General features: G+C 37.2%; 1 protein-coding gene across 4 annotated transcripts in view; it reads right to left on the bottom strand.

Moving 5' to 3' along the window:
* The window catches only part of RBM41 (RNA binding motif protein 41), a 63728-nt gene that overhangs the window by 50032 nt on the left and 362 nt on the right, over positions 1–13334 (bottom strand). For 2 of the 4 annotated variants that reach the window (XM_058536457.1, XM_058536455.1), the window contains exons 2-5: positions 11869–11985; positions 11104–11296; positions 10612–10816; positions 8626–8697 (exon numbers count right to left, since the gene is read on the bottom strand). In XM_058536457.1, the coding sequence (XP_058392440.1) occupies positions 8626–8697; positions 10612–10816; positions 11104–11296; positions 11869–11985 (587 nt within the window). The remainder of the gene's footprint in view (positions 1–8625; positions 8698–10611; positions 10817–11103; positions 11297–11868; positions 11986–13334) is intronic. The other 2 variants (XM_058536456.1, XM_058536454.1) reach the window with 1 other exon arrangement.

Raw genomic sequence — 13334 nt, forward strand, 5'->3', positions numbered from 1 at the left:
ACAAAACCTGATTATAAAATGGGCAAAATATTTGAATAGGCATTTCTCCAAAGAAGATATACAAATGGCCAACACACATAGGAAGATGTGCTCAACATCACTAATCATCAGGGAAATGCAAATCAAAACCACAATGAGATATCATCTCACAACTGTTAGGATGGCTATTATCAAAAAAATAAAAGATAAGTTTTGGGGAAGATCTGGAAAAATTGGAACCCTTGTACACTTTTGGTAGGAATGTAAAATGGTGTAACTGCTATAGAAAACAGTATGAAGGTTCCACAAATGATTAAAATTAGAAATACCATATAATAAAGCAGTCCCAATTCTGGGTATTTATCCAGAAGAATTGAAATCTGGGTCTCCAAGAGATATCTGCCAGCACTCACATATTCATTGCAGCACTGTTCACGATAACCAAGAAGTGGAAACAATCTAAATGTCCATTGACGGATGAATAAAGAAAATGTGGTATATACATATGACGGAATATTATTCATCCTAAAAAAAGAAGGAAATCCTGCCACATGTGACAACAAGATGAACCTTGAGGGCATTATACTAAGCAAAGTAAGGCAGTCACAAAAGGATAAATACTGCGTGATACAACTTATATGAGGTATATAAAACACAGTAGTCCCCCCGATCCAGGGTTTCAATTACTTGCAGTCAACCGTGGTCTGGAAGCAGATGATCCTCCTTCTGATGTATCATCAGAAGGGCAACAGTAGCTTAATACTGTATCACAATGCCTACGTCCGTCATTCACCTCATATCATCTCATCACATAGGCATTGTATCATCTCACATCATCACAAGAAGGGTCAATACAGTACAATAAGATATTTTGAGAGAGAGAGAGACCACATTCACATAACTTTTATTACAGTATATTGTTATAATTGTTCTATTTTATTATTAATTATTGTTGTTAATCTCTTACTGTGCCTAATTTATAAATTGAACTTTACCATAGGTATGCATGTATAGGAAAAAACATAGTCTATATAGCGTTTGTACTATCTGCAGTTTCAGGCATCCACTGGGGGTCTTGGAACGTATCCCCCATGGATATGGGGGGACTACTATAATCAAACACATAGAAGCCGAGAGTGAAATGGCGGCTGCCAGGGGCTGCGGGAAAGGGAAAATGGGGAGTTAGTATTCAACAGTTATAAAGTTCCAGTTATACAAGATAACTAAGTTCGAGAGATCTGCTGTACAACATTGTGCCTATAGTTAATAATACTGGATTGTACAATTAAAAATTTGTTAAGTGGGTAGATCTCATGTTAAGTGTTCTTACCACAATAAAAAAAGAAAGAAAGAAAAATAGGGAATGAGATGTCCACAGGGGGCTTTGAAAAGTCCGGACATATTCCTGGGACTCTAAGAAGGTAACAAACATGTGCTGGACTAATTGTATGTCCAGGAAAGTTAGGGCCTAAGAAGTCACTAATCTTTGACTTCTGGCTGACCTTGATCCTCTGCACAAGCAGGAAGTGAAGTCTAAGGCAGAACTGTAAACTGCCTACCTGAGCATTGAAGGAGTGACCACACACACACACACATATGCGTGCGCACACACATACACACACACACACACACACACACACACCCTCAGTAAAGGCTGGTAGACTTTTAGGTTCAAGGTATTTAAGGAAAACTCTCTCCAATCATTAGTGGACCACTATCCTAACTGAACAAAGACTTCAGTGGCTGCACACGACAAAGAATTCAAAATTTACAGAATTACTCCAGGAAAGTCACTAAACAAACAAATAGCAGGAACAACAAGGCCTGGGTGGGGAGGTGGATTTATTTTCAGAGTTGTCGTATTGTATTATTTTAAATGCCTAATTTTCAACAGAAAAATTACAAGACTGTCATGGACTGAATATTTGTGTCCCCCAAAAATTCATGTTGAAACCGGACCCCACAATGTGATGCTAATAGGAGGTGGGGACCTTTGGGAGGTAATTAGGATTAGACGAGGTCATGAGGGTGGAGCCTTCGAGAATGGGATTAGTGCCCTTATAAGAGTCATGAGAGAGCTTGCTTCCTGTCTCTGCTCTCTGTCATGTGAGGATCCAACAAGAAGTCAGCAGTCTGCAACTCAAAAGCGGATGCTCACCAGGACCAGATCATGCTGGAACCCTGATCTCAGACTTCCAGCCTCTAGAGCTATGAGAAATAAATCTCTGTTGTTTATAAGCCACCCAGTCTATGGTACTTTGTGACAGCAGCCTGAACTGACTAAAACAAAGAAATTGCAAAAACAAAAAAGGAAAGTATAGACAGGAAAAAAGAAACAGTCAATAGACACTCTCCTGAGAAAGCACAAAACTTTAAATCAGCTATTATAAGTTCTTTAAACAATTAAAAGGAGACCATGTATAAAGAACTGAAAGAATGTTTCAGAATGCCTTACCAAATAGGGAATAAAAATAAAGAGATAAAAATTATAATAAAGAACCAAATAGAAATTCTGGAGTTCAAAAGTACAATAGCAAAAGAAAAATATACTAGATGGGCTCAACAGAAAATCTGAGCTGACAGAAAAAAGAATCAGCAAACTTGAACGGTAGTTCAACTACCTCATCTGAGGAAGATTACTCAATCTGAGGAGCAAAAAGAAAAAGGAATGATGAAAAAATAGGAGAGCCTCAGAGACCTGTGGGAGACCATCAAGCAGACCAACAAATGCATAATGTAAATCTCAGAAGAAGGAGAGGAAGGACAAAAGAATATTTGAAAAATTAATGGCTGAAAACTTCTCCAAATTGATGAAAAACATTAATCTACACATCATAGAACCTTGACAGATTCCAAGTAGGACAAACTCAAAGAGACCTACTTGGAGTCTGTCCAAAGAGACACTGAGACATGTAGCCAAAATGTCAAAAACAAAAGATGAAGAATGAATCTTGAAAGTGAAACCAGAGGCCAACTTGCTTTAACTATACTCAGTTAACTGTTTGCAAAAGTAGCTGGATAATGCATTACTAAAACCCACCCTCATACATAACACCTCTGACACTTGGGTCACCATGGTGATGTGATCTGAGTTGGTGCCTGAGTTGTTCTTCAGGAACCAAGAGTCGACCCCTGTCCAGTTCAGGCTGGTTGAAACCACCAACCCACCACTGGGCCTGCACAGGCGTCTGACAGTTAACCTCCTGATGTCAGTGAGCCGAAAACTCCACCCTCAGATCATGCTAACGCCTCCATTTTGTGAACATGTGTCCTATGAAGGGCCATGAAGCTTGACTACACTTGTGCAGATCATCGATTTCTTACCTTCAATCATCTATCCCCACACTTCAGACCACCCTCCCCGTTTATCCCATAAATATCCCTAATCCCCATTTTCAGGGAGGCAGATTTGAGATTTGTTCTCCCATCTCCTCAATTGGCTGTCTTGTGAATAAACCCTTTCTCTGCTGCATACTCATTGTCTCAGTGATTGGCTTTTTGTGCGATGGGCTAAATGAACCTGATTCAGTAACAAAAGCAGCAATAGAGAAGAAACTCATCATGGACAACGGGTCCTAAATAATATTAACAGTTGAGATCTCAACAGAAAGTGCAGGGGCCAGAAGGCAGTGAGATGACATATTTGATGTGCTGAAAGATTGCCAACCAAAAAGTCAATGTCTGGCAAAAAACTATACTTTAAAACTAAAGAAGAAATTAAGATATTCCAAGATTAACACAGACTGAGAGAATTCATCACTAGAAGACCTTCCCTCTGAGAAAAACTATAGGGAGTCCTTCAGGCTAAAATAAATGGACTATACACTCAAATCCACACAAAGAAAGAGCACTAGTAAAGTTGACTAAGACAGTATAAATGTATTTGTCTTTGTAACTATTTTTCTTGTCCTATCTAACTTAAAAGATAACTGCATAATTATAAAACTGTGTTGATAGGCTTAAAATCTATAAAGATATAATTTGTATGACAATAATAGAACAAAAGAGGAAGGGGAGCACAGAGCTAAACAGAACAAAGTTTTTGAATATTATTAAAATTAAGTTGGTATTAATACAAACTAGTTTGTTTAAGCTAAGATGTTCATTATAATCCCCAGGGCAACTACTAAGAGAATAAATCAAAAAAATGGTAAAAGAAGCAACAAGTTAACTAAAACAATATACTGGAAAAACCTATTTAACATGAAAGAATAAATGGAGTAATAGAGGAACAAAAAAGATACAAGACATACAGAAAACAAATAGCAAAATGACAGATGTAAATCCTATCTTATCAAGACTCCAATTAAATACATTAAATATAAATAAATCAAACACTCCACTCAATTGGAAGAAGGGATTAAAGAAAGAAAACATGATCTAACTCTCTGCTGTCTAAAAGAGATACACTTTAGATTTAAAAAAAAAAAGAGGTTGAAAGTAAAAGGATGGAAAAAGATATTCCATGCAAAAAAAGAATCAAAGTAGAGCCGGGTATAAGAAATTTGAGTCCTTTTTTCCTTGGTAAATCTAGCTAAAGGACTGTGAATTTTGCTGATCTTTCCAAAGAACCAACTTTTGGTTTTGTTGATTTTCTCTATTATCTTATTCTCTATTTCATTTATTTTTGCTCTAATCTTTATTTCCTTCCTTCAGCTTGACGTGGGTTTAGTTTGCTCTTCCTTTTATAGTTTCTTTTTTTTATAAAGACTTTATTTTTTTTTAGAGCAGTTATAAGTTCACAGCAAAACTGAGGGGAAGGTACAGAGATTTCCCAGATATCTCCTGTCCTCACACATGCATAGTCTCCCTCATTATTTCCCATCAGAGTGGTACATTTGTTACAACTGATGAACCTACATTGACACATCATAATTGCCCAAAGTCTACAGTTTACATTACAGTTCACTCGTAGTATTGTACATTCTATGGGTTTGGAGAAATTTTTGTAGTTTCCTAAGGTGGAAGTTTTGGTTATTAATTTGAGATCTTTCTTCTTTATTAATATGGGCATTTACAGCTATAAATATCTCCCTAAGCACTGCTTTTACTGCATTCCATGGGTTTTGGATGTTAAATTTTGTTTTCATTCATCTTAAAGTAACTTCTAATTTCATTCCACTGTGAATGAAGTGGCAGGAGTGGACAGTTTTGTCTTTTTCCTGATATTGGGAAGACAATTTCAATCTTTCACCATTAATTATGATGTTAATTATTAACACAAATATATAGCCAATTGATTTCTGACAAAAATGCAAAGGTAAGTAAATTGAGAAAGAATACTCTTTTCAACAATTGGTGCTGGAACAACTGGGCATTCATAGGCAAAAAAGTGAACCTTAACCTAAACCTCACACATTATATAAGCATCAAGTCAAAATGGATCATAGATCACCTAAATGTAAAATATACAACTACAAAACTGTCAGAAGAAAACAAAGGAAAATCTTTTTCATAATCTGGTATTAGACAAAGAGTTCTTACACATGAAAAAAAGCATAATCCATGAAAGAAAAAACTGATAAACTAGATTGCATCAAAAGTTAAAACATTTGCTCTGAGGCAAATATTTGTACAGTGAAAACCACAAAATGGTGCTGAAAGAAATTAAAGACACAAATAAATGCAAAGACATCCTGTGTTCATGGATTGAAGACTTAATATTGTTAAGACGTCAATACTACCCAAAGTGATCTACAGATTCAATGCAATCCCTATCAAAATCCCAATGACAATTTGTGCAGAAATTGAAAAATCCATACCAAAATTCACGTGGTATCTCAAGGCACCCCAAATAGTGAAAACAATCTTGAAAAAGAAGAACAAAGTTAGAGGTCTCATACTTCCTGATTTCAAAACTTACTACAAATCTACAGTAATTAAAGTAGTGTGGCACTGGCATAAAGACATTTATACCAATGGAATAGAATGGATAGCCTAGAAAGAGACTCTCACATTTATGGTCAAATGACTTTCAACAAAGCTGTCAAGACCATTCAGTGGGGGAAAGGATGGTCTTTTCAACAGGTAGTACTGGGAAAATTGTACATCAACATGCAAAAAATTAAGTTTGACCCTTACGTTATACCATATACAAAAATTAACTCAAAATGGACCAAAGACCTAAATGTAAGAGCTAAAACTATAAAACTCTCACAAGATAACATAGAAGAAGGCTTTATGACATTAAATTTGGCAATGATTTATTGGATATGACACTAAAAGCACTGGTAACAAAAGAAAAAACTGACAAATCGGACTTCATCAAAAATAAAAACTTTTGTGCATCAAAGGACATTATTAATAGAATGAGAAGGTAACTCATGGAATGGGATAAAATATTTGCAAATCATATATCTAATAAGGGATCAATATCCAGAATATATTAAAAAATTCCTACAACTCAACAACAAATAAATAACCCATTTAAAAATGGGCAAAAGACTTAAATGGACATTTCTCCAAAGAAGACATACAAATGGCCAATAAGCACATGAAATGATACTCAACATCATTAGTCATTAGGGAAATGCAAATCAAAACCACAATGAGATACCACTTCACACCATTTAGGATGGCTATTAGAAAAAAGAAAATAAGTGTTGGCAAGGATGCGGAGAAACTGAAATCCCTGCGCATTGCTGGTAGGAATGAACAATGGCGCAGCCTCTAAGGAAAACAGTATGGTGGTTCCTCAAAATATTAAACATAGAATTACCATATGATGCAGCAATTCTACTTCTGGGTATATACTCAAAAGAACTGAAAGCAAGGACTCGAACAGATACTTGTACATCCAGGCTCACAGCAGCATTATTCACAACAGCCAAAAGGTAGAAGCAACAAGAGTGTCCACTGACAGATGAGTGGATAAACTAAGTGTGATAGATACATACAATGGAATATTATTCAGCCTTAAAAAGGAAGGAAATTCTGACACATACTACAACGTGGATGACTTTGAAGACATTATGCTAAGTGAAATAAGCCAGTCACAAAAGGACAAATACTGTATGATTCCACTTAAATGAGGCACCTACAGTAGTCAAACTCATAGAGAGAGAAAGTAGAATGGTGCTTCCTAGGGGCTGAGGGAAGGGGGGAATGGGGAGTTAGTATTTAATGGGTACAGAGTTTCAGTTTGGGAAGATGAAAAAGTTCTGGAGATGGATGGTGATGATGGTTGCGTAACGATGTGACTACACTTAATGCTGCAGAACTGTACACTTAAAAAATGGTTAAAATGGTCAATTTTATGTAAGGTTTATTTTACCACAATAAAAAAAAAGTTTGCTCTGCAAAAGACACTGTTAAGAGAATGAAAAAATCAAGCTATAGACTGGGATAAAATATTTGAAAATCAGATATCCAACCGAGAATTGCATTTAGAATATATAAAGAACTCTCAAAAGTCATCAGGAAGAAAATCAACAACCCAATTAAAACACAGCAAAAGATCTGAATAGACACTTCAGCAATCAGGATATAAGGATGGCACATAAGCATATGAAAAGATGTTCAACGTCATTAGCCATTAAGGAAATGCAAATTAAAACTACAATAAGATATCACTTCACAGCTATTGGAATAACTAAAATAAATATCAACAATACTAAATGCTGACAAAGATGTAGAGCAACTAGAACTCTCATACATTGCTGGTGGGAATGCAAAATGGTTGAACCACTCTGGAAAATGGTTTGGCAGTTTCTTATAAAGTTAAACATACACTTACCATATGACCCCAGTAATCCCACTCCTAGATATTTACCTTAGAGAAATAAAAATTTATGTTCACAAAAAAACCTGTACAAGAATGTTCATATCAGTATTATTCATAATCTCCATAACCTGGAAACAGCCCAAATGCACTTCAATGGGAGAATGGATAAAGAAAGTTTGTAACATCCATACAATGAAACACCAACTACTGACACACACAACAACTTGGATGAATCTCAAAGGCATTATGCTGAATGAAAGAAGCCACTCTCAAATGATTACATATTGTATGACTGCATTTATATGACATTCTCTAAAAGACAAAACTACAGCGATGGAGAACAGATCAGCGATTGCCAGAGATTATGGGTGAAGTTGGGAGTGACTATCAATGGATAGTATGAGGAAGTTTTAGGGTGATGGAGTTGTTCTCTATCCTGATTGTGGTGGTGGTTATATGAATCTACATAATTTACAACTCACAGTATTGCACGTCAAAAAAAAAATCAGGCAATTTTATTGCAAGTTCACATAAAAAATCAAATATTAGCTATTATACTATCATCATCATCATCAATAGTTATACTTTAATGATTAATAAAAATATTCAGAATTAGTTGTGAAATAGGATCTAAAAATCATTACCGAGATTTTATGTCCGGTACAATAACTTAAAGGTATAGAGAAAAAAATCAACAACACTAAATGTACAACTTTTAGTTATGTTACAATGTTTAGTTACGTTACAACTTCTACTAACTCCTTTCTTTAATATTCTATATCAGGATAATATGCTCCCTCTGGATCATTTCCTAAAAACATTGTCATATTCTGAATATGGCATTAAATAAGCACTCAACTTAGAAGTCTGGGACCCTATGATACATTCCTAAATCTAACACTGTAAGAAAACTCTCGACTTGCCTTTTGTGCCTAATTTTATCTTCCTCTTCATTGAGGTCATGTACTTGTCTGCACTTGTCTTTTTGTGGTATGCTGTGAAGGTTTAAAGCAAGGAGTTTCAAAGATAGGAAACAGAACAGATTCATACACCCCCCACCCCCCTCAAATACCAGGTACTACTCTAAGTGATTTACATGTACTACCTCACTTAATCCTCCTAATGACCCTATAGTATATTTACTATTAATATTCTCATTTTACAGATGAAGAAACTGAAGCAAAGAGTAGTAACTTGTCCAACATCTTATACCTAGTATGTGGGGGAGCTGGAATTTTCCCAGTGGTCTGCCTCTAGAGTCCATGTTCTTAATCAGTATGCTATAATGTCTCTCTACAAAAGGCTGTTCACTTGTTCTTTTGCTTCCTTCACCACTGCTCTTTCACGTCTATGGTCTCTCTGTCTCTAACAAATAATTCACACATGCTGGGGACTTTACCTATCATCTAAGCATACACGATTCCCATTTCTACATATCTAGTTCTGACCTTGCCCCTGAGCTTCACTGCTGCATTTCCAACTGCCTCCTCAATATCCGCATTTAATGATCCTGCCATTCTCACAAATTCAACATGTTTAAAATCAAACTCATCATCTTTCCTCAAAATTTCCCCATAAAAGCTTTCTTAATTTAGACAATTGTTAAGTCACGCAGCCTTGAAACATCTGGGTTATCTTTGACACATTCCTCTGCATTGACCCTCCTCCTTCATTCTCAGTCAACAAGTTTTACCAATTCTTCCTTTGTAATGTCTCTTATAACCATACCCACCACTCTTTTCAAATCCACTGTCATCATTCTAGTCCAGATCTTCATGCCTAAATAACTGTAATATCTCCTAAATCATTCTCCCTGCTTCCAGTTCTTCCCCTCTCGCAATCTATTTATTGGCCACCAGATTAATCATTTTCAAATACTGCTTTTATCATGCTACTCTGGGCTCAAAAACGTTTAACCACATCTAAACTAACTAACTAACTCTGTATAGGTCTATACTACTCACCAAATAAAGTTCAAAATTTTTTTAACTACCTTTGTAACCTTGTCTCTCACAACACCCCCAAACACACCACAGTGCTCACACCATCTGCTACAACTGAAATGGCTATCCCTCTCCTTCCTAAAGAATAGGTAGTATTAAAAGAACATTTAAATCTTACCTCCTCTGAAAGCCTTCTTCAGCCATGCCAATACACAGTGGCCTTTCCCTCCTCTGAACTCCTACAGCACTTAACAACTGTTATCTAGCAGTGTTACTAAATGTCATATGTTTCTCTCTCTCCTACCAGACTGTAATTGGCACAAAGGCAGGAACCATTTCTTAAACTTCTGTGCACCTTCCACAGTGCCTAGCAAAACTTATATGTTAAACCAATTCTTTCTAGTTAAGACACATACCATTTATCTATATATTTTGTGCTAATGTATAGTTCAGCTTCAAGACCCTTCACAATCCAGCCTCATCTACCTTTCCAGTGTCATCTCCTATCATTCCCTGCCATGTCCTATACTTCCTGCCACACTGAACTTTTCATTGTTCCCTAGACACACCAGGTCCTTTCACAATGCTGTTCCTATTTACCTACTATCTGTAATGCCCTCTCCCCCTTATTTACGTGACAAATTGCCTGTTCATCTGTCAAGACTTAGTACAAATGTCAACTCCTGACTCCCCCAACTAGACTCAGATGTTCTATGTTCTGTGCTCCTTCAGCATTTATTCACATCTCTACAATGGCAATTTCCATGGTATACCACAACCTTGTACAGTACACGGTGTACTGTAACTTTGTAGATATCTCTTGCTCTCATGGGACTATACATTCCTCAAGAGTAGTGATAGTTCATCTTTCCCGTACTCCATTCACTAACTCTTCATAGTTAATGCCCTGATGTTAAATCTTTCTCTCAGTGAAAGAATACATCAAAGTCACTGGCGATCACATACCTTGGTAATAAAGAGCCTTGAGGAAGGAGTGACGATCAGCTCCCTGAAATAATGACTTTTCTATTTCCATTTCTCGTCGGGTCAGCTGTTTACTCTTTGCAAATCTCTGTGGCAGGCAAAGGATGCGCTGACGCTCCGAGATCCTTTCTTCAATATCTTGAAGACGGTTCTGTATTGCTTCAGGAGTTGCCCTCAGTCTTGCCCTCTGAAACCAGAGAAATGAGACAGCATATATCATAGAGGACACACCCTGAAAGTGAAGATCTGATGCCTCAAATAAGAAAGAAGATGATCAGAGCCCAGAAATGATCGTTTACAGACATGTTAGCTAAGAAGTCAAGGAACAGCTTCTCTTTTACCAAGGTCCCTATCCTAGAAACCATAGATTCAGACACAAAGCTCAGTTTTGTGAGAACTAAAAATGAAAAGGTTCTCAGTGCCAAATGAAGAGCTCTCGTTCTTTATTCTCCAGAAAAAAATTGCCCCACTCACCTTTTCACCTGAAACATGGCTCTTCCAGATCAAGATTTCTGTTTCATTGAGCCCTAGTTCCCTGAGAGAAGCAGTCTCCTGGTCCTTCTCATGCAGTGTCTGAAACTGGGACAAAGTCATTGTCCCAGCTGCTTCCTTCCCAAAGGGCTTGTACATAGTACCAGGAGCAAAGCTCTCTTTCTTAGACACGCATCTGCAAAACAAGCAAGGAGAGACTAAGAAAATCTTCAAGCTACCATAATTTACAGAAATGGGGCTCACTACGAAAAGAGGCACAATGAAACTCATTGGCAATTTCTCTCTCATGTCCCACTTCTAGACTGAAGCAGCACTGCAACGATATGGAACCTGTCAATAATCCCTTCTTCCAGGACTAATAAATGACTGAATCAAATATTTATTTATTTATTGAGTACCTACTATACATCAGATACTGTGCTAGGTACTGAGGATTTAACAGTAAAAAAGATGAAAATGGTTTCTGTTTTTGTGGAAGAGAGGCAAGTAAAGAGGCAATGATAATATTGGGTTAGAAGTGCTATGTATGTTAAGGGGAGACATAGGAAAGGCACTTAGCCCAGACTTAGTGGGATATGGGAGGCATCCTAGAGTAAGAGACACAGAAGCAAAATCCTGCCTAATAAGTATAAGTTTGCCAAGAAAAGGGGGGTTGGAGAGGAGTGTTCCATCCAGGCTTTAAGAGGGGTCTGTCACCTGAAGGTGAGGGGCTATGATACTCTACTTGTCTGCAAAATCAATACCTACTCCTCAATGGAGACAGAGGTATCAAGTTGATGCTGAAGGAGGCTTTTCAGCTGCCTCTCCCCTTCTGTTTCCAACTCCTCCAGGACATGCTCATCACTCTTCACACAGCTATTTACCCTGGAGTAGAGATAAGAATATATACAGAAAGTAGAAGAGACAGTAAATCTCAAAATATATTCTTTATCTATATTATCTACCATTAGTGACCTCATTTGTTCAAAGATATTTCCCTAACTATGTGTTGCCCTTTATCATTCATTCCACAAACATTTACTAAATACCTACTTACACACAATGCACACCTTCCTTATAAAATAGCCCTTTACTATTGGGGTTAAGATGAGGCCTAGAAGATGTATCTCCCATAATTATAAGCAAGATTCCCATGCTCTAGAAAGACTTAGGCTTATTTTGGGAAACTTTAAAATATCCTTAGGCCCAGGGTTTTAAAAAATTCCTTTTAAGTATCTTAATTTTTATTTATTATCTACAATTCTGAAAGTGCTTGCTACGTTTAAAGTGGCTTTGACTCTCAAAAAGAAATGTTAAGTGAAAAAAAGCAAGCACAAAAAAGTCATACAACATGTGTCCATTTATAAAGAGTTGAAAAATGGATAAAAATAGGAACACTTTGTTTAAGGATAAATTCATATGTAGGAAAACTATTTAAAAAAAAAAAGCAAGGGAATGATTAGTGCAAAATTCTGGATAGTGGTCCCCTCAGGGGGAAGGGAGGGAGAAGCAATATGGAAGGGGCACACAGGGGACTTCTATTATTATTCTTTAAACTGTATATATACATTATTTTCATGTATGAGATATATCATAATAAACATTTTTAAGTCATTTTGAGGCAGGAAAAATCAGAAACGGTTTTTTTAAAAGATGCAGAAACTGACAGTGCAGGAGAGCATAGTATCAGTAAGAATTTTAAATGCTCCGCCCTATTCCACAGTGATTATTCTACTTGCAGAGTGAATACAAAACTAATTTAATGAGGTTCCTTTAAAAAGGCTTTGCGTTACTGTCAGTAATTGTAAAGGTCAGGCTTTCAACAATGACCAGCCAAGTTAAAGCTATTTCCTGCAGAACCAGTAGGGGGAACTGCTCGGAGCAGTGTGTTTCTGTTCCTGTAATACATCGAACCGGCTTTGTACTTTCCTGCTAAATTTGTAGAAACAAAGTACCACTTGCTTACGTTAAGACCTGAAAGCGCTACATGCTCTCCGGGCTCGAGCAAGTCTTCTTTAGTACACAAACACTGCAAATAGATGCGCCCACCCTGAGCCCCTTTCTGAGGGTGAGGTCGAGGTAGGGCGGGACAAGGCGGAGCTGGTCTGGGTTTCTCCGGCGCTGGGCATCAGTTAGCCAAGACCCTTTTACCTGGGTGGGTCCGTCTGAAACGGGAAGAAGCCACAGCATCCGTCCAGCTCCTGGGGCCGGCGCCGTGGCCTAGATACCTGTGC

This window comes from Diceros bicornis, chromosome X (genome assembly GCF_020826845.1).
Source record: "Diceros bicornis minor isolate mBicDic1 chromosome X, mDicBic1.mat.cur, whole genome shotgun sequence".
NCBI classification, from domain to species: Eukaryota; Metazoa; Chordata; class Mammalia; order Perissodactyla; family Rhinocerotidae; genus Diceros; species Diceros bicornis.